Genomic DNA, 27,068 nt, shown 5'->3' on the forward strand with positions numbered 1-27,068 from the left:
CCGGACGCAGCCGATTCATTATTGATCGTAATTTGCATAATTTATAATAATAATAATAATAATAATAATAATAATAATCTTTATTTATATAGCACTTTTCATACATTAAAAACTGTAGCACAAAGTGCTTTACATATCAGTTTAAAAATCAGTACCACCCCCCACCCACACCCACCCACTCACCCGCACACACACACACACACACACACACACACATACATGCAAACCCACAAGCTCACACATACTTAAGAAGACTGACTGAGCACGGGTAGACCAGAACAAAAATGTACAAGTAAAAGTAAAACATCAGTTTAGGAGGCGCTGTCTCAGGGAGCCGTCCGCACCAGGAGGCAGCCGCCGACCCCGGCGACCAGGCACCAGCAACACAGCCCCGCATCCCAACTAGTGGGAGAGGGCCAACTGGGACCCCCACCCACCAGAAAGGAGCGGACCCCAGTGAGAGAAGGCGCCACAGCCCCCGGAGTCCACAGCCGCCCCCCGGCATGGAGGGCTCCCTCTGATGAAACACCGGAGAATAAGAAACATTAAAAAGATATACAAATATTATTCGGTCGCGTGACCTCAAATTCCCGTCTGCTTGGTCTCAAAAGGGGGACACAGAAAGAACGTCATCGAAATGTGAGAAAGAAATGGGGGTGGATGGTTTGTTTGTACACAAATGTGGCGTGTTCTCCAAAGCCGATCTGATCGGCCCGTGGCACTGAAAGTGTTAAAATGAGCTGTTTAGCCTAAATATATAAGGTGTATATATACAAACAACTCTAAAAAAAAAACCATAACTGATCACTCCAAATGGTTCAGACAGAAGAAGACCTGGTAAATAAGTGACGAAGAAACCAACGGAGATGTGACAGACTAGCGATGAGCAAATCAAGATGTATGAAACCTGTGAGTGAGATCCAAAATGAACATGACTTTCTTGGCCTTATTCAAAGGTTAAAAGCACTACTATTTGGATGACTTTTACACAAATATCATTACTTCTTGGGAGAAACCCTACCACTAGTTTGTAGAATAATCACCTATACATACATCTATGAAGAAAACCAATGATTTCTCCATTTTTCGAGACCTGTGTCCACATACTGTTGTCATACGGTGTATAAAAGTGACCACTAGATGGCAGTAGAAGCTAAATATTTAATGGATTATTTACACGTAGATTGTTTTTGTCTGCAGATTGGTTTATTAACTGAAAACTAAATCTGCTGTTTAAATATGGAACTGAGGTCCAGTTATATTTCTGGATAACATATAACGTCTGTATAACATTTGGTTTATACAGTTGAATGACTACCTTTATATACAAATACTGACACTAAATGATTAAATACATCAAAAAAAAAAACAAAGGACTTCTTCGTTACAGGAGGGAGGCTCAAGGTTATTACTGTTAACGAAAACTAACGAAATGACCAAAACTAAAATTGTAAGAAATTTTCGTAACAGAAATAAATAAAAACTATAATTAAAAGAAAAAAACGATAACTGAAACTATTGTGTACTTACCAAGGTTATAATAGTATTGGATTTTTCATTATAGTTCAGTTTTATTTAGTTTTGACTTTTTTTTCTCTAATTCAGTTTGTTTTAATTCATTTTTAGAGCAGATTTGCTAGTTTTTATTAGTTTTTTTTTTTTTTTCTAAATGCTTAGTTTTAGTTTAGTTTTTTTTTAAACATTTTTTCTCTTCTTCTCTGTCGTCGTATTCAAATAAATCCCAGACAGGACTCTGCTGCTTTCTCCCAACTTTAGTCTCCATGTTTCCAGGTAGAGTGGGGACCAGAAGACGACTGGAAACCACAAGTGACGGACCATGAAGTTCTGTGTGGTGACAGCAGCTAAAATTGCTCAAGTGAAATAAATCAATTTCATATTGATCGGACATTGATAAAAACAAAGGGAATTTGATCCATATTTTTTATCCGTTTTAGTTAGTTTTGTAATCACACAACACAGTTTCAATTAGTTATGTTTTTTTTCTTTAAATATAGTTTTTATTTATTTCAATTAACGAAAATGTTTTTCCAATTCTAGTTTTCGTCATTTTGTTAGTTTTCGTTAACGATAATAACCTTGGTGCTTACAAGACTAACTAAAACGTATAAAAATTATGGATAAAATTCCCTTCGTTTCCGTCTTTGTCAATGTCAGATTGATACGAAATTGATTTTTTTCCCGTCAAGCAATTTTAGCTATCAGCCCCATATGATATTTAAGGGTCCGTCACTTGTGTTCATTTGTGGTTTCCAGTCGTCTTCTGGTCCCCACTCTACCTGGAAACATGGAGACTAAAGTTGGGAGAAAGCAGCAGAGTCCTGTCTGGGATTTATTTGAATACGACGACAGAGAAGAAGAGAAAAGAGACGACTGAACTAAAACTAATACTAAAACTAAACTAAAACTAAGCATTTAGAAAATAATGAAAAACTAATAAAAACTATCAAACCTGCTCTAAAAACTAATTAAAACTACCTGAATTAGAGAAAAAAAAGTCAAAACTAAATAAAATTAAACAATAATGAAAATTCCAAAACTATTATAACCTTGGGGAGACTACAAAGACACTAGGAAGAATCAACACTGACACTAATAAAACGTGAACATGACTACAGATCAAGCTTATCAGGTTCACTGTAGGTGTTTTTTGGCATTTTGCAGCTAAAAACACTCACAGACATCTGTTTTTCAAGGGAAAATAAAAGGAAGAGGAAATTGTTTCAAACGCACCTTCGCTGACATAAATAAACAGGTTCACAAACACAGGAAACTGGTCTGTGTCAGAGGACAAAAATAAGCCGTTTGGGTTGTTTGGAGTCTGAGAGGCAGCAGCTTCGACAAAACAAGAACAACTGACTGGATCTGCTTCGCTTTAGTTCGGTTTAGTCTTCTGTTTTTTGACCTTCGACCTCTCACCTATCACCCTGCGGTTGAAGTAGTCAGGCAGCATCCTCTCACAAACGGCCACGAGCAGCCAGAAGGCTTCCTCCTCTTTAGCGTAGAGCAGCAGCACTGACGCCAGGATGTTCATAGACTGGAGGAAGAGAAGAGGAGAGGAGAGGAGAGAAAAGAGAAGAGAAGAGGGGAGGAGAGGAGAGGAGAGAAAAGAGAAGAGGAGAGGGGAGGAGAGGAGAGAAAAGAGAAGAGAAGAGAAGAGGAGAGGGGAGGAGAGGAGAGGAGAGAAAAGAGAAGAGGAGAGGGGAGGAGAGGAGAGGAGAGGAGAGAAAAGAGAAGAGGAGAGGGGAGGAGAGGAGAGAAAAGAAAAGAGAAGAGAAGAGAAGAGGAGGAGGGAGGAGAGGAGAGGAGAGAAAAGAGAAGAGGAGAGGGAGGAGAGGAGAGGAGAGGAGAGAAAAGAGAAGAGAAGAGGGGAGGAGAGGAGAGGAGAGGAGAGGAGAGAAAAGAGAAGAGGAGAGGGGAGGAGAGGAGAGGAGAGGAGAGGAGAGGAGAGAAAAGAGAAGAGAAGAGGGGAGGGGAGAGAGGAGAGGAAAAGAGAAGAGAAGAGGGGAGGAGCGGAGAGGAGAGGAGAGGGGAGGGAGGGGAGGAGAGGAGAGGAGAGGAGAGGAGAGGAGAGGAGAGGGAGGAGAGGAGAGAAAAGAGAAGAGAAGAGGGGAGGAGAGGAGAGGAGAGGAGTGGAGGGGAGAGGGGAGGGGAGGAGAGAAAAGAGAAGAGAAGAGGAGAGGAGAGGAGAGAAGAGAAGAGGAGAGGAGAGGAGAGAAAAGAGAAGAGAAGAGAAGAGAAGAGAAGAGAAGAGAAGAGAAGAGAAGAGAAGAGGAGAGGAGAGAAGAGGAGAGGAGAGGAGAGGAGAGGGGAGGAGAGGAGAGAAAAGAGAAGAGGAGAGAAGAGAAGAGGGGAGGAGAGGAGAGAAAAGAGAAGAGGAGAGGAGAGGAGAGAAAGAGAAGAGAAGAGGAGAGAGAAGAGAAGAGGGGAAGACATTAAAAAAAACCCAGGTGGATGTCAGAGGTTATGTTAGAGGTTACTGAGGACTTGCAGCTGACATCACTGGTCATGTGACTGTTGTTTACACCTCCATATTGGTCGGCACACTATCTGGATCCAGAAAGTCACAACTGTTGCTTTATATCCTGTTTTTCTTCAGACTCATGTTTGCGTGTTTTGTTCTTTGTGAGTCTGTCTGCTTGTGATACAGGCACCACAGATGAGTTTACATGTTTACGAACAACAGTGATGCGTGCGTATCTCGGAGGTAAAACCAGTGTTCCCAGCTCCAGCCGGCTCACATCAGCCGTACACCTGCAGGCTCTGAACTGGTGAACCAGCCCAGATGTTCACTGTAAACGCTCCATCAACTGTCTGTGTCCTAAAGCCCCTCCCATCTTCATCATGTGACTGGACCTCATGTGGAAGGCTGTCCCATAGTTAAAGCAGACCGGCACAGACGGGGGGGCAGTATTGTCTCCAGCTCCAGATGAACTCAGTGGTGTCGCCCGCCGTAGCTCCGCCCACTTCCATCTGCCTCACCCAGCTGAGGAAACTCAAAGGGAGCAGGTAGATCCACAACCACTGTGTCTGTAGGTGATGGTCCAGGGGAAGTCCTCCTGGAGGTTTAAAGGGTCTGCAGCACCGGACCACATGAGGACTATTCTGTTTTTACACACCGCTAAGGCTACAGGCACGCAGGCTAACTGTACTGAGAAGCTAGGCTAACTGTACTGAGAAGCTAGGCTAACTATACTGAGAAGCTAGGCTAACTGTACTGAGAAGCTAGGCTAACTGTACTGAGAAGCTAGGCTAACTATACTGAGAAGCTAGGCTAACTGCACTGAGAAGCTAGGCTAACTGTACTGAGAAGCTAGGCTAACTATACTGAGAAGCTAGGCTAACTGTACTGAGAAGCTAGGCTAACCGTGGTAATAACTATAAACAGTGGTGGGCAGAACAGAACCAGCGCTGACACCAGTGGACCCCAGTGGTCTGTCTGCAGAACTGATACTGGTGAAAGAGAAGGAATAAACGGAACACAGGAGTTTAGCAGGTCCATCCTTTGACATGCTGTACGATCCAAGGAAAGCCTGCCTACCAATATGGGGTCGTAAACAGAAAAGCATGTGATCATGTGACGTATGTGCAAAACCTCAATGCACATACATCCCCCCCCCCCCCCCCCAGGCCACGCCCCTCTCAGTCAGACTGAGTGTCTTAAACCAACCTGTTCAACATGACGGAGTATAGCAGTAAACACAGCCAGAGCAAAGGAACATGGGAAATCTGAAATTAAATGAAGGACAGTTGGACTGGACACGGATCTGTACGAGCTACCAAAGAACAAGTGGTCCATGAACACTGACATGTGGACACACATGGAGGATCCAGACCTGATCCAGGGGGGAGGGGATCAGCGCTATTTGGACCTGAAACTAATATACATTTCATCAGGACTGACAACCAGGGTCCAAAACTAGGACCAGAACCAGCTGATCCAAAGGCTCCAAAACTAGGGCCCAGAACCAGCTGATCCAAAGGCTCCAAAACTAGGGCCCAGAACCAGCTGATCCAAAGGCTCCAAAACTAGGGCCCAGAACCAGCTGATCCAAAGGGTCCAAAACCAGGGCCCAGAACCACCTGATCCAAAGGTCAGAGCGTGGACTGACCCCAGTGAATATATGCATGATCTACTGGGACTGAGCAGATTTACTGAGTCTAGTTCAGATCCAGTCCTTTATCCAACACAGATACTACTGCTGTGGACCAGCAGGGCACCACTGCATTCTGGGAAATTAGCAGATTTACACCACCTGGTTTAAATTAACACATTATTCTGGTAATATAATGGCTTTATTGTCAGAATATGACAACTAATGACATTTTTGTCAAATTATTAGTTTTTTTTATAACTACGACTTTATTCTCATAACATTGTGATTCTTTTGTATTCGACTTTATTCTCATAAAATTACAGGTTTTATCGATATTTTATGACTTTATACTCGTAGTGCCCAGTGTTTTTCTTTTCTTCTGTGGTCCTAATACTCCGTCGTAGCTTTATTCTCCAGTTCCCCCGTATTTGTAAAACTAGGTTGGCCTCAGTTTCAGTTCGTTTACTAATCATGTAGGAGCACAAGGTTCACAATCACAAAATGAGACAAAAACCAGGAAAGATCTGATCATGAAACCAAGAGCTGCACTAAGAAGGACCGTCAGCCAAAACAATAGGTCATTTCAGGTCTGACTTGGACCCAAAAATACAGCAGAAATGAATGTTAGCTGACACCAAACAGGATCCACAGATCTAGGTTTGGTTTCCTGGATTTGTGGATCCATCTCCTTCTCTTTTCTTTGTCTTTGGGTGTCTGTAAACGATAGCTCCCACTGCTGTAAGAACCTGAAAATACAATCAATCTCACAACAGCTCTGCCCCATTTTTGATTCAATTTTGTTCTTCAGTTTAGACAGGATTGAAGCCAACGCTGTCACTCATCTCACATCATCTCTCACCACAGTGACTTCTGCTAGCGCTAACGTGCAGACCCTCTATTATTTACAGCTCCAGTTGCTTCTGTCGGCACTTCTGTAACATCTCTCACTCTCATTATCACTTCTGCCAGGAGGTATTGTGATCGCTTTGCTTTGTGTGCGAGCGTGTTTGTTTGTTTATTTGTTTGTTAGCAAGATAACTAAAAAAATTATGGACGGATTTTCATGAAATTTTCAGGAAATGTTGATACTGGCACAAGGAAGAAATGATTAAATTTTGGTGGTGATGGGGGGGGTTTGGTCTAATCAGAAGGAGGAGTGGACTCACAGCATCAGAATGAACACAAACGAAAGAAAAAATGAACAAAATGCACAAAAATGACAAAAATACAAAAATAAAATGAACACAAATGAAGGAAATAATGAACAAAATGCACAAAAATGAAGAAAATATAAAAATAAAATGAACACAAATGAAGGAAATAATGAACAAAATGGACAAAAATGACGAAAATACAAAAATAAAATGAACACAAATGAAGGAAATAATGAACAAAAGGCACAAAAATGACGAAAATATAAAACTTAAATGAACACAAATGAAGAAAATAATGAACAAAACGCACAAAAATGACAAAATACAAAAAAGAACGCAAATGAAGAAAATAATGAACAAAATGCACAAAAATGAAGAAAATATAAAAATTTTGAACAAAATTAAGAAAAATGAAAATAAAAACACAATGAAGAAAAACGAAGACAATGAAGAAAATGAAAAATGAAGAAAATATTAAAAACAAAATGAACAAAATTGAATATAAAACAAAATGAAGAAAAATGAAGAAAACAATAAACAAAATGTACAAAAATAAAGAAAATATAAAAAGCAAAATGAGGAAAAATGAAGAAAATAAACAAAATGTACAAAAATAACGAAAATATAAAAAACTAAATGAGGAAAAATGAAGAAAATAATGAACAAAATGAAAAAAAATGAAGAAAATATAAAAACACAATGAAAAAAATGAAGAAAATAATGAACACAATGAAAAAAAATGAAGAAAATATAAAAACACAATGAAAAAAATGAAGAAAATAATGAACACAATGAAGGAAGGGGGGCAGATCTCTCTTGGCGGAGGTCTGCGCTCTCTGAGTGCTTTTCTCGTTACATCGTCATTGGTCGACTTCCTACCTGACAGTATCCGATCTTGGGGTTGCGGTGGGCGTAGGCGGTCAGGACGCGCCTGAGCGCAGCGATGCCGGTGGGGTTCTGAAAGGCCGGATGGTCGGGCAGTGAGCGGTGAAGGTCCCGCTCAATCTCCTCTGTTGCCAGGTTGTTGTGGCCCATGGACTTCTGCACCATGCTGGAGTAATAACCCTCATGGGACTCCAGCTCTGAGGACGCGTCTGAATAAAAACACCAGCGCACAGAAGGGAAACCAGCAGGTTATGTGTTCAACACTGTCAAAGGCCCGTATTCCCAACCCGTCCAAACTCATCTGTTATATTGTGTTAATATTAGGGATGTAACGATTACCGGTATAACGATAAACCGCTGTAAAATTGCAGGCGGTTAGTATTACCGTTTAAATTCTAATTCTCATGATAACTGTTTGATTACTGCACTTTCAGGGTAAAAAACCCTATGTACAGATCTGCTTTTATGTCAAATATCTGAGTATAGTTTTAATTTATTACAATTTTGATTTTCTATACCTAATATTTGGAACCAATATTCACTTCTGAAGTCTGTGAAAAGGTTCGTTAAGCATCTGTGTGTTATTTATGCAATAAATTATATACATTTTTCAAATTGGATTTTAAATTTTTTGTGTTTTTTTGTCCTTTTGTGTTGATATAGTAGATTAAAGTTAAAAAAATAATAGACAGATGATACAGATGAAGTTGTGCTGAAAAAACAGATCCCAAACATGGGTATAGTAAACATTTGTTTCTATAGTATATAAAGGCCAAATCAAAAAGACTGAAAAACGGACAAAATAGACTCAGACCACTAAGGGTTAATATTGGAATGTTTCTGCAACAGAAGGGACATTGAACCAATTATTTTATTTTTATTGTTTTTTTTTAAATACACCTTGGTTAAATTATTTCAGTGTGTGTATTAGTACTTTTTGAAAATTTTGGGCACAATTTCAATTAATAATAACTGTGATAATTTTGGTCATAATAACCGTGATATGAAATTTTTGGTTGAGGCAGAATATTGTTAAAATTGTACTTATTTTTCTTACGAAATTTCAGTTTTTTCAGGTTATTCACATCTTTTTTGTTTGGATAGATTATAAAAGTAAGTATTTTCATAGTTTAATGGGGTTTTTTGACACTAAAACAAAAAGAAAATAATTAGCTTTTTTTCCTTATTTATAGGTTATTATGATAGTATTTTACTGATCTGACCCACTTTAGATTGAACATCCTTGATTGATAATATCTTCAGTGTAAATTTTACATTTCACAAACTCATCCCAGGGGTTGGACTGGACCCTTTGGCGAGCCGGATTTGGCTGCTGGGCCGCGTGTTTGACACCTGTGGTCTAGATGTTCACCTTCCCTTGGCCAGGCCCCAGTAGTACTACTTTCATAAAACGACTTAGCTGTAACTGTCACAGCTTTCGTGGTGTTTCATTTCTGATAATGATGTAAAAATGTCACTGAAGTGGGGTCAAACAAATGCATGACCTTGATGGAAATTCCAAAAATACAGCTACAGCAGGTAATCATTCAAGCAGAACACTCATTTAAACACCGAATAATTATTGCAGTAATTCCTTCATTATTTGTAGTATCATCGCTTGATATTTCTTGAAAAACGACAAAATTTAACAGTTAAAATTTAAATAGAGACAAATATGTAGTACAATAGTGGTACAAAATAGGATTTGAAAGATCATCCATTTTACTCTAAGACAGGGCTCTCAAACTCAGTTTCTTTCAGGTTCCACATTCAGCCTGATTTGATCTGCAGTGGGCCGGAGCAGTGAAATAAGAACAGAATAACCCGGAAATAATGACAACTGACAATTTTTGTCTTTGTTTTAGGGCAAAAAAATCCCATTAAACTATGAAAATACTTACTTTTATAAACTATCCAAACAAAAAAGATGTGAATAACCTGAAAAAATTAAATTTCTTAAGAAAAATAAGTACAATTTTAACAATATTCTGCCTCAACTTATCATTTCTACATGTGCATTCTGGATCAGATCTACAAAGACACTAAACACTGAGGAACAGGAAGAAAACCGTTAAAATTGTGCTTAATTTTTGTTCAGGTTATTCACATTTTATTGTTACAGGATAGTTTGTAAATGTAAATATTTTCATCACTTAATGTTATTTTTTTGCACTAAAACAAAGAAAGAAATTGAAGTTGTTAATTCTAGATTTTTTGGGCTTAATTGAGGATTTTTTTTTTTTACTTAATTGAAGATTTTTTTTTGGTTTAATTCAAGATTTTTTTTTTTTTTTACTTAAATGAAGATTTTTTTTTTTTTTTTGCTTAATTCAAGATTTTTTCCATAATTCAAGCTAAATTTGTTTTTGCTTAATTCAATTCAAAACTGGAATTTTTACACTTGACACTAAACACTGAGTAACAGGCAGAAAAGAGTTCAAATTGTGCTGAATTTTCTTTAGACATTTCAGGTTGTTCATATTTGTTCAGGTTATTCACAATTTATTGTTACAGGATAGTTTGTAAATGTAAATATTTTCATAATTTAATGTTATTTTTTGCACTAAAACAAAGACAAATATTTGAAGGTGTCATTATTTATAGGCATAATATAATACTATTTTTTCCCCATCAAACCCAGTAGTAAATCTGCAGTTGTTCTTTTGTGTGGGTTCTTCTGCTGTTCTTATTTGACTGTAGATCAGATTGGTCTGGATGTGGAACCCACACTAAAATGAGTTCCACAGCCTGGACTGTGGAATTTTTACACTTTGTAAATTCATCCCAGGGGTTGGACTGGAACCTCTTGGCGGGGGGGGGGGCACATTTGGCCCCAGGATGCATGTTTGACAGCCCTGCTCTAAGACGTTGAATTGCTGAACATTCAAACTCTTTTTCAGTCCTGGTCACGTTTCAGTTCTGCCACAGGTACCATTTTGTTCGCTCATGTCAGACGGCTGCAGCTCTGATGTGGGGAAGTGAGACTGAAACAGAGGAAGTGACACCAAACCCAAAGAAAGGCGGGTGGGGTTTGTTGGGGTGTATGAAGCCCACACTACAGTACATACAGGAGCTGCTGGTGTGACATACGGATGTGAAGCATGAGCGCTGTTTGTCACACTTCCATCTGTCTGATAGTCAGTTCTTCATCTGCTAAGAACAGACATGAGCAGGTGGTGAAATGAAAGTCAACAGTTCAACTCTGTTTTTCTCTCTGTTTTAGGTTACAGTCCACATTTTCCTCTGTTTTCTGCCCTTCAAAGCCCAGCGTGGGTCTGTGTGAATAAAGTCACAGTAAAAAAAAAAACAATTCATAATTTAATGAAAATAATGTTGAACTTTGATGAGATTAAAGTCGTAGTATTTTGAAAAGAAATTTGCAAAAGTGCGATAAAAAGTCATAATTTAAAACTTGTAAGCCTTAAACCTTGTTGATGACAGAGTTTGTGGTTACAGCGGAACTCTGAGCCTAATGACACTGTGTCGATGGTGGGTGGGGCTAATAGGCTCAGTATTTGGTGGGCGGGGCTAATAGGCTCAGTATTTGTTGGGCGGGGCTAATAGGCTCAGAATTTGATGGGCGGGGCTAATAGGCTCAGTATTTCGCCATGCATAAACCCCAAATGAAAGTGTGACCTCACAAAATGTTCCAAGTTCTCCAGAATGCAACAACTGCGTACGACTTTATGTAAATTATATGTTTTCCACCTGTTTTTAAATGACAACATAGTTCTTGTAATATTATGGCTTTATTTTCAAAAAATGACAACTTTAATCTCATGAAGTACGACATTATTTTTGTGAAATGATTTTTTTTTTTTTTAAACTGCGACTTTATTCTCATAATATTATGGCTTTATTCTCGAAATATTATGACTGTTTTTGTATTTGACATTATTCTCATAAAATTACGGGTTTTATGTTGATATTTTACAACTTTATTCTCGTAGTGACAAGTGTTCAAAAAGGAGAAAAAATGCATCAGTGTTTGACAAAAAGTCTGTTGGCTTTGTTATGAGGGTGATTATTTGTTGCTTCATCTCAGATCTTGCTCCTGTGGCCCTTCAGTGTCCTGTGTACATGTCAGGGCTCTCAAACTCAGTTTCTTTCAGGTTCCACATTCAGTCTGATTTGATCTGCAGTGGACTGAACCAGTAAAATAAGAACAGAAAAACCTAGAAATAATGACAACTGCACATTTTTGTCTTTGTTTTAGTGTAAAAAAAAAACCCAATTAAATTATGAAAATACTTACTTTTATAAACTATCCAAACAAAAAAGATGTGAATAACCTGAAAAAACTGAAATTTCTTAAGAAAAATAAGTGCAATTTTAACACTATTATGCTTTCAACTTCTCATTTCTGCATGTGCATAATGGATCAGAACGACAAAGACACTAAATACTTACAAACAGGTAGAAAACTGTTGAAATTGTGCTTAATTTTCTTTAGAGATTTCAGGTTGTTCAGATTTGTTCAGGTTATTCACATTTTATCGTTACAGGATAGTTTGTAAATGTAAATATTTTCATAATTTAATGTTATTTTTTGCACTAAAACAAAGACAAAAAATTGAAGTTGTCATTATTTATAGACATAATGTAATATCATTTTTTTCACATCAAATCATCAAGTAAATCTGCAGTCATTCTTTTGTGTGGGTTCTTCTGCTGTTATTATTTGACTGTAGATCAGATTGGTCTGGATGTGGAACCCACACTAAAATGAGTTCCACAGCCTGGACTGTGGAATTTTTACACTTTGTAAATTCATCCCAGGGGTCGGATTGGAACCTTCGGGGGGACGCATGTTTGAAACCCCTGACTTAGAACATAATTTAATGCATAATTTCAAAGCCTATTTCACGGCAATACTGGCAAAAATTAGTCAGTCCTGGAATTTAGGAAAATGTACTGATTTACTCCAACGCCTTGATTCCCACCATTCCAAGTCATTTCTCATTAGGGGCTACAAAGTTAGCGAGAACTGGTTCCTAATTTCAATATAAATTGTTGGGTTGGAACGGGTCGAACTGACACATTTAAACACAATCCAGCCAACAAGTTTACAGCTACATAACTAAAGACCTACCATATCAAATTTAATACCTTTTAAAGACTTTTTTAAGGTATTAAATGCCGATTTGCAAATTCAAGACTTTTAAGACCCCTCTGTAAATCATTTCTGATGTAGTACAACCCAGTGTTCCAGGTTTTAGAACCACTGGTCTGGGCAATTCTAGGTGAAACTGACATTTGTTTTGAGCTATTTTCCCATTTTGTGTGTGATGCAGGGTTCGTACCCATTTTTCAAGGTCAAATTCAAGCACTTTTCAAGCACTTTTAAGGGTAACTTTCACATTTTTCCAGCACAGCACCTTAACAGGAATGGAATACATTTACTCACGATTATTTTTTTATCACAATGATGTACATTGTATTATGCCATAAACAACCAAAATTATGTTTCATAGTAGCAAAAAGTTTAGAAATGAAAGGAGTTTGACCCAAAAAAAAAGGGAAGCCACTTGACGTTCTTCAGGCACACTTGCACCGAACCAAAGACCAAGGTAAAAACGTACCTGGAGTCGACCTGAGAGCACCCGCTAATTTTCTTTTTTGACATAAAGTTTTATTTTTCAGAATGTATCACCTCTCTCTAAGTAGTTTTTGCTTACAATCTAAGCTGGCAGAGTTCATATTAAAAATAAATAAATAAATAAATCACAGAGTTAGAATTGCAAGCACTTTCAAGCACTTAAACTAAAATTCAAGCACTTTCCAGACCTTGAAAACACAACATTGAAATTCAAGCATTTTCAAGGATTTCAAGCACCCGTACGAACCCTGGTGACAGCACTAAATAATCCCCAAGATGCTGATGATTAAACAAATGTCAGGATGATGCCTGAAATATATATTCAAAATAAGAGAAAAGACAGAAAAACACTCAAAAATGTTAATAATGTGACAATATTAAGCATGCTGTATTTCCTCAAATAAAAACCTAGAGTCAATTACAAACCAGGTCTCTAAAAATAGCCTGTGTTGAGGCTGACATGAACAAATAAATGGTGGTTCTTAATAACTCACCAGTATAAAAATAACATGGACAAACTTCTGGTGCCTGTCCTATAATGTGCTGCCAGTTATGCTCAATGTAGACTTCTATGAGTTTAACACATTTAATGGTATAATGCAGGAATTTTCAACAGTGTATTGCTGTGGATCACTGATCTGAAGCGCTGTTGTCCAATCTCAGTCACTGCAGGTGTGTGTCTTACTTTTTCAACGAAACTGTCATTTGCAGAAACTTCTGAGCCCAACAGAAAGAGACACACCGTGAAATTATTAAGACATGAATAGATTCTGTCCACTGGAACACCACAGGCCTGATGGGAGTGAATCAAAAAGAGGTTTCCTACCGAATGTGACCGTTTCTACTAATAAAACAAAAGAAAATTAGAAATAAAAGGGTGGCTCTAATGCAGTGTTTTTCAACCTTGGGGTCGGGACCCCATATGGGGTCGGCTGGAATTCAAATGGGGTCGCCTGAAATTTCTAGTAATTGATAAAAATAAAAATCAAAACTTACAAAAAGAAAATCTATGGTGAGTTGACAGAGACAATCCCAATCCATAACAGACATGACAAACTGTGTGTGAAACTGCAGCTCTGTGGTTCTGTTTCTGTGTCAAATGTTCATTGTGGTCAGTTTCAGATGCTGCAGCTCTTTCATCATTCATAGTTTCAGTTCTTGTTTGTTCAGTATTAATTGTCCTCCTTGTAAATCACAGCTGGACTGACTGGACAGATCCTGACCAAGGAAAATCCCATTCTCCCTTTGTGCAGTAATCTACACCTGGATTTACTGCCTCTGTCCACAATAATAGACATTATACAGACTAAATGTGTCTAAAATTAACATTTATAAGATGCTGGAGACTATATGGTGAAAGTAAAGCCGATCATTTTCATATATTCTGGGACTGCCCTTATATTGTGCCTTTTTGGCAGGCACTGAAGAAAAGCATGGAGACAATTTTCAAAGTCCAATTTCCATTCACATTTGAATCTATATACTTGGGAAAAGAGAACCAGGGGAGAACACGTTCACTGGATAAATATCTATTCAGAATATTGTTGGTGGCAGGTAAAAAAGCCATCACTAGGAAGTGGCTAAAAAAGGATGCACCAAAAATGGAGGACTGGATAGAGGTTATAGAGGACATCTATAGGATGGAGATGTTGACTTTCTCTGTCAGACTTTTCAGCTTTTCTGCCTCCGTCCATAATAACACTGGTCAACAACAAATGTATTGTTTCAGTTTTTTGAAATCACATTAATTTTGCTCAATCAGGTCAACTTTCTGAACTATGCTACATATTGGCTTTTGAACATTTTTGCTTACGTTTATGGGCCTTTTCACATCATATGATACAAAATTCTTTCATATTTCTTGCAATAAACGAGTTCTGAAGATTTTACTTTTGCCAATTTATGATGAATGTTTTTTTTAATATTCCAGGTGAATGAAATGGCTTCGACGAGAAGATGTTGCAAAAATAATCCTGACGTATTCTGCTCCATCTGCGGTGAATACACCATTATACCTAACAGGAATCAAGTCACAAGTTTCATAAAGTGTGCTTACCAATCTGATTTTGGTATTAATTATTATAATTTGTGAGAAGATCAAATTTTTCAAAATCAAATTAGCAAAAAACCCTGACCTGATTGAGAAAAACAGATGTCATTTTTGGATTTAGCGGTGCAAAATGGTCCGAATTCAGCTGAAAAAACCTAGACAACTTGCAAAAAATATTTTTTTGTAACCCAGTGTTATATACATTATATAGACTAAATGTCCTCTAAAATTAACATTTTTTTGCAACATAGTATAGCAAACGATTTCATGATCAAAAACAAATTAGTTTTAATGACCAAAAAAAAGTCTCCGTTTTGAATGTCTGGGGTCACCAGAACTTTGTGATGTTAAATGGGGTCAGTAGACAAAAAAAGGTTGGCAACCACTGCTCTAATGCAAACCTCCGTCAAATAAAGGCCTGGCACCTTCTGCCGCTGAAATACATTTAGCCTTTTTTTTTTCAAACCTAAATCAGTTCCAGGTCTTTGGAGAGATGAGGATGCTCGTATTCTTCATCCAGTTTCAGTTAAATGTTCCGGTTTTTCTTTCTTACTCACCAGAAAGCGTCATCCACAGCTCGCCCCGTAGTGACTCTGGTATCCCCATGGCAACAAGCCTCTGGATCTTCTCGGTGCGGAACATGTGCACGCCCCGTCCGAACTCGGCGAAGTGATCGTCCCAGAGCCGTTCCTTCACCTGCTCCATGCTCTGACACACAGTCACATATAAACACTAAGTATTCAGGATTTTATCCATTTATTACTTACAGATGACACTGATTTTGTCTGATACATTTATGTTTCCCATTAAATTCAGTCATAAGCAATGTTGTATAGTAACAAAGTAATAATACTTCACTACTGTACTCAAGTATGTTTTGAGAGAATTTGTACTTTTACTGAGTAGTTTTTATTCCGTTTACTTTCACTTTTACTTCACCACATTTCCGAACTCAGTTTCATAGTCCTACGTCGATACACAATATTGTTACAAAAAATAAATTAAAGGAAATGTGGTGTTTTCACCAGTGAGATTACCTGTGACTGCAATAAAGTCAGGAAGCTCATGTGTCGTTGGGTCTAATCGTGTAATGAACAAGCGCAAACAAAGGTCCACACTCAACCTGTCGGCAACCTGTTGATGTGAGCAGCAGCGTCATACTCTCAATTCCTTTGGTGCCTTTGGTTGTTATTCACATTTACTTGTACTTTGGCTTTGTTATAACCCTGGGTCATAATTTGTCTATTTATATGTATATATGTTTTCTGGTTAGTGTGTGTGTTCTCCCCCGTCCTGTAGGTGTGTTGTGCCCTTTTGTGTCTGTTTGTGTTGCAGGTTGCTGATTGGTGGAGTATGATTGCCCGGCCCCTTTAAAAACGGCCCTGGAGCTTCTGTTCGTCCTCTCTCTTGCCTCCTGCCAGCTCCCCACCCTGTGTTCTGTGTGTGACCGTCAGTCTTCATGTGCTCGTGTGATGAGTTGATTGTATACAGTTGTAAATAGTTTTTTGTAAATTGAACCTTTTTCTGGTAGGGGAGGCCGGCTCTTCTGTTTTCCCGTTTTCTCCTGTTTTTTGGTTAGGAAGTTTAGGTCAGTTTACAGTATTTTATTTAGTGCATTTATTTTTGGCTGGGTAAGTTAGTTTAAACTGTAAAGAAGATCATTTTGTTTGTTGTTTTAGCCATGCCCTCCCCTAACCTCCTTTGGTTGATTTAAAAAAAAATAAACATTGTGAATTTTAGTTTGTGACTGACTTGTGTGCTTGGGAGCTGGGAGGGGACAAAGTGAGCATGTTATGTTCGCCCTGGTGAACCCCTAGGCCGGGGCGTAACAGGCTTTCATTACTTGAGTACATTTAATTGCAGATCACTTGATAAACTTAAATACTCGATATTTAAAGACTTTAACTTGAGTAGTGTTTCAGTTGGTGACTTGAACTTCTACCAAAGTAATTTTTTTGGTAAATACTAGATATTTAAAGATTTTAACTTAAGTAGTCATGTAGTAACAGGTAGTTCACGACAGAATGCTCTGCTTTTGTAAAAAAATATACTGATGGTGGTTCCTAGAGCCAGAACACAGTTGGGTCAGACTGCATTTCAACATGCTGCCCCCTCTGCACAGAATGTCCTGCACAACAACCTACGTCTGTCTGAACTTGTTACTTCAGGTGAATTTAAAGCTATTTTAAAGGAGTGTGAAATCAGTGAGCTTGGTCAATGTAACTGTTTTTAAACTTGCACAAATGATTGTTTTGTACTGTATTTTCTGGACTATAAGCCGCTACTTTTTTCTCTCGCTTTGAACCCTGTGGCTTATACAGCGATGCAGCTCAAGTATAGATTTTTACGGGTTTACGTCCTCCAGGGGGCGCTCTGGCAGGAAGCGCAAAATTGAGACAGACAGGTGGAAGAGGTGATGAAGAGGAGAAGTTTTAAGATGAACTTTAATCATTTTGCATAAACCCTCATCATGGAAAACGCACGAACAAGTGCATCTGATGCAGCTTTAAGTTCAAACCAATGGATGTGTCTGTAAAGAAGGAAACAGAGCTGCAGCATGAAAGAGACAATGAGAGACAACAGAAGAGAGACGGAGAAGGAGTGTGACGGAGCTGAGGCTGTTCAACTCCAACACTGAAGAAGACGACTGCAGAGGTTTAATGAGCAGAAGGAAGACGAAGAGACAGATTGAACTGCAACCAATTAATCCATTAGGTGCTTGAAGCGAATGCAGAAATTCAAATTCGATTAATTGACTCGAATTGACTGAAGGGAAATATTCTGTTGCAGTTTTCCTGAATTGAAGCTTCTTTGTGCGTCACAATAAGCGTCCGTGTGAAACACAACAGTGGAACCAATGTTTAACAGCAGAGAAATGAAGGAAACTAAGCTGAAGATTCAGGAGAATTGTGGTTGAATGATTTTTTTGGATCACTTTGAGTCGATTAATCGGTTGCAGCTCTAATCAATGACTTCTCTGGGTTTTTGAACCAGCCTGTTCCTGCCGTTTTACTGCCGTGTTCCAGGCACTGTTTGGAAACAAGCAGTTAAGGGATGGAAATAAATATTTAAATAATCTGCCTGTTCACCATCTGTCTGTGGAAATATCTCATGTGACAACGTGGACACCTGCGGCGTACAGTTAGGTGTGGTCTATATATGTACAAAGAGTTTTTTCTTTTAAAATTTGGTGGGTGCGGCTTATATTCAGGTACGTCTTATAGTCAGGTGCACTCTGCATTATGCACACTGCATTATGTGTTGATTATGTCTTGTCAGAAACTATGTGTTATGCTGCTTTTCTTGGCCAGGTCACTCCTGGAAAAGAGATCTGCAATCTCAATGAAGCTTTTTCACCTGGTTAAATAAAGGATATATAGTAGCGTACCTGTACTTCTACTCAAGTGTGATTTTCCAGTACTTTATATTATATGTCCCAAAAAAAAAAAATTCCAATAGGATTTTCCACATTGATATCTTTCCAAATATTTAAACAATCTAAATCAGGGGTGTCAAACATGAGTCCCGGGGGCCAAATGCGTCCTGCCAAAGGGTTCAGTTCGGCCCCTGGGATGTTTTTGCCAAGTGCAAAAATTCCACAGTCTTTTATTGAATTAAGCAAAAAAAATTTTAGCTTGAATTAAGGAAAAAATCTTGAATTAAGCCAAAAAAAAAAAATCTTCAATTAGGCCAAAAAAAATCTCAAATTTAGCAAAAAATCTTGAATTAAGCCAAAAAAATCTAGAATTAACAACTTAATTTTTTTTCTTTGTTTTAGTGCAAAAAATAACATTAAATCATGAAAATATTTACATTTACAAACGATCCTGAAACAATAAAATGTGAATAACCTGAACAAATATGAACAACCTGAACTGTCTAAAGAAAATTCAGTCCAGTTTGAACTCTTTTCTTCCCGTTCCTCAGTGTTTAGTGTCTTTGTAGATCTGATCCATAATGCACATGGACAAAGGAGAAGTGGAGGCAGAATATTGTTAAAATTGCACTAAATTTTCTTACGTTTTTTAATTTAGATTTCAGGTTTTTCAGGGGTTTTTTTTATTTTTTTTGGATAGTTTGTAAAAGTAAGTATTTTCATAATTTAATGGGGTTTTTTTTACACTAAAACAAAGACAAAAATTTGGAGTTGTCATTATTCATAGGTTATTTTTCTGGTCCGGCCCACTTCAGATCAAATTTAGCTGAAAATGGCCCCTGAACTAAAATGAGTTTAACATCCCTGATCTAAATGCTCTTTCAGGGTATGAATCTATAACTTTCCCTACATCTTACAGAAAACCCCATTTAATGTGGTTCAGGGGTCACAGAGAACTGTGGATCTTTGTAAAGTATGTCATGGGTTTGTTTCTTCTTTCTTCAGGGCGTCCTGATCAAACCTTTGTCTAAACTCCTCCCTTTTCTTGTCAACATTAGGGTTTGTTTCAGTGTACTTTAACACAATGAATGCTCTCTGAGCAGGAGTTAGTTGCTGACCAACCATAACTAATTTGCAGTTTGAGAATTGGAGAGGAAAGAATCAAAGTGAAATGCTTGTCAACAGATGTAAGCTTCTTAGGGAACAAATGCAAAATGGTAACTGACAGATCAATACATCTTTTAACAAGTGTTCAGAACTCAAACCTCCTCCTTCACCCTGAACGCTGTGCATGTGTGGATCCACTCTGTCTGTTTAAATCCAACAGTTTCCAGGTTGTTCCATACACAGAAACAGCTGAATCTGGTCCCAGTCATGTGTCTGTCCAATTAGATTCAATTCACATCAATATTAGTTGAGTTCTAATTTTAAATGTGTGGGAAATGGGATTTTCAGTGTTCAATGTAAACGTCCACAGACAATTTAGTTCCACATACAAGAGATTGTTCTAAGCTACAGGTGGATCCAGTTGGAGGCTAATCGGAGTCATTTTGAATTTTTTTTAATGAATTTTGGAAAACTGCTCGATGATGACAGATGGAAAATTGTAGATGTTGTGACCTTGCTGTGACCTTGAACTTTGGCCTACTGGGACCAAAATGGAATGGGTTGGTCCCAGGGCCTAGGCCTATCTGTGGGAAAGATCTGGGAAAGATGGGTGGAAGAGTTTTCCTGTAAAGCTGCTAACAAACAAACAAACAAACAAACAAACAAACACACAAAGCAAAGTGATCATAATACCTCCTGGCGGAGGTAACAACAAAACCTCACACGAGTACAGACCACTGATATAATGTTATGCACAGAATTTGAATTCATTTGTTATTTGCCCTGTCAGTTGTGAGCAAAGTATTTTCCTTCATATGGACGCCAAGAGCATCCAAGTACCAAACTTGGAAGAAACGAACCCATGACATGCTTTACAAAGATGCACATTTCTCTGTGACCCCTGAACCAGATTAAATGGGATTTTCTGCAAGATGTAGGAAACAAGTTATAGCTTCACACCCTGAAATAGTATTTAGATTGTTTAATTCTTTTGAAAGTTATCAATGCAGAAAGTCTGACTGTAATTTTTTTTTGGGACATACGGTACGACACTGGTCTTAGGCATTAAGAGCAAATGAATGAAAACAAATGTTCTCCCTCTGTGAAGAAAACACTACTCAGTTGCTGCACTGAAAAAAAAATCCCCTAAAAATTTCAAAAGCAACATTTCTTACCAGATAACATTTCCACTGTTCTCTTGATAAGCTGCAAATGACAAAGTGTTATATTTCAGCAAAATTTCCTCCCAAAAAAAACACACAAAGACATGGATTGTTTGGAGGTACTGGGCCACTGTGGGCAGATGAATGAAAAAAAACAAGTGACAAACTGCCTGAGGGACTGTGGAAGCTCATCGACTTCTGCTTCCTCTTTATGAAGCCACAGACCTGAGCTAGAATACTTAACGTTACTTAAAAACCAGTTCTAAACATTCTCAACTGTCATCCGTTCATTCAGTCAAATTTGGGTTTGACCTCTGACTTTTCCCACTGACCTTGCTTCCATTTGTTCCTGGTTGGGTTTGGTGGAAGGCGGTCATCAGAGCCTCACTGTTGACGGTGTTGCGTAGAACATGCTCCTCTATCTCCTCTTCATCGGAGACACCGGTGTCATAGTAGAAGGTGTAGTAGGGAGTGGGGGAGGACTGTGGTAAAAGGAAAAGACCATGTTAAACTAAACTGTCTTTGTGTCAGAGCAGTGTTGAACTGTTTGAACCACACAGTCAGTGGTAGTCTGCGTTTGAGGCTGAACATAAAACCTGCTAAATGTTTCACTGTGAGGGTCAGAGTCTTGGTGAAACAGAAAGATGACGGTAAAAGTGTCAGAGGCTTTAAAGGCCAACTCCTTATTGTATTTCTTACTGACAGACTTGGATGGTGTTGGTATGGGTCGGCTACGTTTGCTATTAAGAGTCATTTTTGGACAGAAACGAAAAAAAAAACTGTCCGGAGCCAAACAAGGTTAGAACAGTATTGGATTTTTCATTCTAGTTTAGTTTTATTTAGTTTTTACTTTTTTTTTCTCTAATTCAGTTCGTTTTAATTCATTTTTAGAGCAGGTTTGATAGTTTTTATTAGTTTTCATTTTTTTCTAAATGCTTAGTTTTAGTATTAATTTTAGTTTAGTTGTCTCTTTTCTCTTCTTCTCTGTGCTCCTATTCAAATCAATCCCAGACAGGACTCTGCTGCTTTAGTCTCCATGTTTCCAGGTAGAGTGGGGACCAGAAGACGACTGGAAACCACAAGTGAACACAAGTGACGGACCGACAAGTGTTGTATGGTGCCACTAGCTAAAAGTGAAATAAATCGATTTCGTATCAATTCAACGTTGACAAAGACGAAAACAAAGATAATTTTATCCATAATTTTTATCTGTTTTAGTTTTGTAAACACACAATACAGTTTCAGTTAGTTACCATTTTTTTCTTTTAATTATAGTTTTTATTTGTTTCAGTTAACGAAAATATTTTTACATTTCTAGTTTTCGTCATTTTGTTAGTTTTCGTTAACGATAATAACCTTGGAGCCAAAACATATCCTTATGTTCTACCTCAAAGTACTTATTTATTAACTGTTTGTTTCTATATTTTGTATAACCTGGTTTTTATTTGTAGCCCCCCCACCCCTCCAGGAGCCATTGCTCTTTAATCAGGCTGCATTTGTAAATAAGAATCTGTTCTTAATTGCTTGCCTGAGTAAATAAAGGTTAAATAAATGAAAATTAAAAAAATAAATTAAAGTAGTGACTATGTAAGAAGCTCTTTAGGATTAGTTGGTACAGAAAGTGTCATGAATAAATCAGAGTTTCTGTGCATTTACAGAACTACAAAGGAAATTACAGAACTGTATTAAAGAAAACAGTGACATTTGTCATTATTGTTTTGCTGCAAAAAGCGACCGGTACGTGAAGGACACACACACTCCTTCATCCTTATACAGTTGTCCCTCACTATAATGTGGTTCACCTTTCGCTGCCTCGCTGTTTCACGGATTTTTTTTGTGCAATTTTGCATGCTTTTTTTTAAACAGTGTATGAATACGCATTGTGTTCTGCGTCCTGATTGGCTAAGGGACTGTAGACCACTGTCAACCAATCTCCTCCGTGCCGTGTCTTCTGTGCAGTCCAGAATGCATTCGGCTCGCAAAATTTACATAAATGTTTGATCGTTAACAGTGTGACTCTGAAGTGCTGTATGTTTGCAAGTTTTTTCCCCGACAAAACCCACAATGTCGACGAAACGTTCTGCACCGACAAAGGCACCTGCAGTCGAACCCAAAAGGCAGAGGAAGATGCTAACCATCGCACAAAAAGTTGGACCTCTGGACATGCTGTATAAAGTGTGTGGTGAGGGCTTTTACAGCCTTAAAACATATATAATAACTGTAAAAAATAAAGCTGACTACTTTGTGGATTTCGCCTATTGTGGGTTATTTTTAGAACGTAACCCGCGCAATAAATGAGGGACCACTGTATACATACATCCGTACATATAAACGTATGTATGTGTATATGGATGAGTGTGTGTGTGTGTGTGTGTGTGTGTGAATAGATATAAAAATATATAAGAGTAACGTAAAAGGAAGAGGGACATATATATTATTAATAATATTTTAGGGAAAGGGGGTGGGATTAAGTAAATTGCACTTCTTCCCGCCCCTTTTCAGGTAAATGTAAATGGAACTATTGTGCTGTTCTTCTGTTTAAGATTGCCATGATTGTTGATATTTGTATTATTCTGCATGTTTTGCTTGTTCGCATATGTGTTCAATTTCATTGCATGTCGGAATAAATCACTAAATCAAATCAAATCAAGGATTCCTCTGTAATGAAGAATACAGACATATACCTTCAGTACTACTACTTCTGTTTTTGATTCATTTGGAGTGCAGTCCACATTTTTACCACTGCAAAACATCAAAATGATTTTATAGTTGCAACAATAACAAAATGTGTAAAAAAAAACCAAAACAAAACAAAACAAAAAAAAAATAAAAATTTTTTTGACACATCTACAAGGAGCCACTTGAAAAAAGCCAAAATCCAAATGTGGCCTGGGAGCCCTAGGGTGCCTACCGTTGGTATAAGGGGAGTTTGTTCCATTGCATTTGGTACATTTTTGTGTGAAGTCATGCAGAAACCTCACATAAAACATGTACAAAACAAACTATCCAGAAGCATCTGAGTCCTGGCCAGAGCAAAGGGGATCTTAGATCAAAAATCACTTCAGATTCTGTAGAATTCATTGATCTTACCTTATGTAAGTTACTGTTTGGAGGAATGGGGAAATACATATGCAAGTTCATTACAAAGACTTTTTCTACTGCAAAAAAGAGCAAGAAGAACTGTTCACAATGTGTTTTTCATGAACACACAAATCCACTATTTTTACAATCTAAAACTTTTAAAATCTTTGACCTTGTGGAGTTCAAAACTATTCAAATAATGTATAAAGCAAAGAATAACTGACTGCCGGCAATATTCAAGAAATGTTTTGTGAAAGAGAGGGAGGCGATGATTTAAGGGGAAAATTACATTTAAAGATTCACAAAGTACGCACTAGGTTAAAAAGTTTCTGTATCACCATCTGTGGAGGAAAACTGTGGAACAAACTGTGTGTGGAGATAAAACAAATATCAAACATAATTCAGTTTAAAAAAAAGATATAAAGAATTGATTGTTGAGAGGTCCAGTATTTAATAATGACAATGAGTTCTGTTTGTTTATGGATGATGTTGTACTGATAAACCTGCTGCAATTATTGAAGAAAATGGTTAAATTGTTGAGTCTGTTTGTGTGACTGTACTGACATGAACATACTGTTGTGTAGAATTCAGTTACTGCATTATGGATTTGTTGTGGTTCGATGCTAACATTAGGAACATTGTATTGTTTGATTCTTGTATTAAGTTAGTGATAAAGGAGTAAAAACACTGAGGGGTTGGATTAAATCAGTTTAGACTTCTTCCTACTCCTTTTGCTAAATTCAGATTGTATCTGCTTGAAGATAGATTCTGTTCATTTAAATGTTTATTTTTGTTTTATTTAATTATTTGGTTTTTTTTTATTTTGTTTCTTTACATGTAATAAATAAATTAATTAATTAACTGATAAACAAACAAACAAACAGTAAATCTGGGATACCCAGAACCTGAACAACTGAGACAATAAACTTTCCTGCTTTGATTGTGGATGGGAACCTTGTGTATCTGTGTCTGCATAAAAATAAAAACTAATTTAACTACTTAAACAAGAAGCGTGATCCTTCGTACCATACTCCTCTTGCCGTGTTTCTTGCTGCGGAACATGGAGCGTTTCCACTGCAGAGCTCGGAGTCTGGAGTTGAGGCTCTCCACCAGCTCGTCTCTGTCCTGCAGCTCGATCAGCTGGAAGGCCTTTTTACTCCGAACACTCACTATGACCGGATTAGGAAGAACACTGGTGCTCTCGGCTTTTTCTATGGACAAAACCTGAAAAAAAGAGGCAATACAGTAAATATCATATTTTTCGGACTATAAGCCGCTACTTTTTTCTCACGCTTTGAACCCTGGGGTCTCTCTTGAACCTCTGGTCTGGATAATGTTACACCAAAGTCATCTATGGTTTTGTAATGGAGTAAATGCACACACAATTATTTATTAAATCTGCTTTTACTGCACTGATTCATTTAGTTTATATTATCCCTTGGCCAACTTCTACTTCTTCCTTCAAATGCATAAACATAAACTTCTGGCGGTAATTTAGTCCAGTGACAAAGGAAAACCAGTAAATATGAAAGACTGGAACAAAGCTAAACAAAGCTTGAAGTTCTGTTTAGAACGTTCTCTTCCTGTCTCTGCAGAGAAATAAAACAAAAGCTCCATTGTAGATACTTAGTTCAAAGTCTCTGATGTAAAATGTCCTGTGCACAAAGGTTGTCCTGGTTTACCTCTGATATTTGCCACCTTTGGAGTCATTTAAAAGCACTTTCTTTATAAACAACTGTAGAGATTCTGGACTTAAAATGTATGCACAGTATTTTCTTTGACTTCTGTTTCTCTATCTGTGGTTGGAACTAGTACTAAAACCACAAAGCAAGAGCATAAAATATGACAAAGAGAAAACATTATTCATTATTTTTGTGGAGACACATGGTTGAATCCAGGGGCGTAGAATTGCGTAGGGACACTAGGGACCCGTCCGTACCAATATCCATCCACTACTGTGTAGTCCCTACCAGTCCAACCACTGTCTGTGGTGTTTAGACAATGATTCTGACACACAAAGGGTTAACAGTCGGGCTGTGCTAGAAGTCCCACCTCTAACGTAAATGTCTCTCTCCAATTGGCTCTTTGGTTTTGCTAACATACATGTGATTGGCCGTCCCCGCTGTCACTCCATCTACTTGTAAAAGGAACCTGTTAGTTGGAGCGCTAACGGAAGTTTTCAACATGTTTGTGTTTGTTCTGTCTGAGTCACATCAGACAGACGGATTTGAATATCAGTGGAGTCACTTACATGTACATTTGGACATGTGTTTGTTAGCGTGTGCGCGCATGCCCGTGTGTGTGTGCTTGGTAATTAGGATGTAAAGGATGTCAAAGAAAAGAAAACTGGACAGAAGGCACTTCTATAGGAGTCAGAGTGTAAGTTAGTTTAAGGGTCTAGAACTGTAGAGGCTCCACACAGATACTGAACAAGAAAAGCACTCGGAGAGCGCAGACCCCCCCCCCCAGATCACCACCAAAATGTAATCATTTCTTCCTTGTGCCAGTATCAACATTTCCTGAAATTTTCAACCAAATCCATCCATAACTTTTTGAGTTATCTTACACACAGACAGACAAACAGACAAACACACAAACACACAAAGCAAAGCGATCACAATACCTCCTGATGGAGGTAATAACAGAAGACATTATCTAATGCCAAACAGATACAGTTTTTAAAAGTTACTTTACTTATTATTTTCATGCATTTCTATGGAAGAGCAACTGTTTAAATAAAAAACACACAAAGAAAATTTGTGGGGAAAATACAATAAAACCTGAGATTGTAAATGTGATTCTAGTTATGATTTTATCCATATTTTTGGGAATAAATTACATGTAATAATTGAAACTAAAAGCCTTTTTGTTCAGACAAAAACTGTACCATCAAACTGTATGAACAGTGGATCCAGAATGTGTTCATATGTCATGAATCAACGTATTTATGTGAGTGGACAGAGAGTAGAGAGGAGGAGGAGGAGGAGAAGAAGGAGGAGGAGGAGGAGGAGCAGAGGCTGTAAATACATAGGTGAGAT

The 27,068-nt window shown here is 37.9% G+C and overlaps 1 protein-coding gene across 2 annotated transcripts in view; it reads right to left on the bottom strand.

The window, feature by feature from the left end:
* tbc1d8 (TBC1 domain family member 8) overlaps nt 1-27,068 on the bottom strand; it is an 81,516-nt gene that overhangs the window by 15,487 nt on the left and 38,961 nt on the right. For both annotated transcript variants that reach the window (XM_030125682.1, XM_030125683.1), the window contains exons 7-11: nt 25,057-25,254; nt 21,282-21,431; nt 15,861-16,011; nt 7,649-7,863; nt 2,938-3,055 (exon numbers count right to left, since the gene is read on the bottom strand). In XM_030125682.1, coding sequence (XP_029981542.1) covers nt 2,938-3,055; nt 7,649-7,863; nt 15,861-16,011; nt 21,282-21,431; nt 25,057-25,254 — 832 coding nt within the window. The remainder of the gene's footprint in view (nt 1-2,937; nt 3,056-7,648; nt 7,864-15,860; nt 16,012-21,281; nt 21,432-25,056; nt 25,255-27,068) is intronic.

This window comes from Sphaeramia orbicularis, chromosome 21, assembly GCF_902148855.1.
Source record: "Sphaeramia orbicularis chromosome 21, fSphaOr1.1, whole genome shotgun sequence".
NCBI lineage: Eukaryota > Metazoa > Chordata > Actinopteri > Kurtiformes > Apogonidae > Sphaeramia > Sphaeramia orbicularis.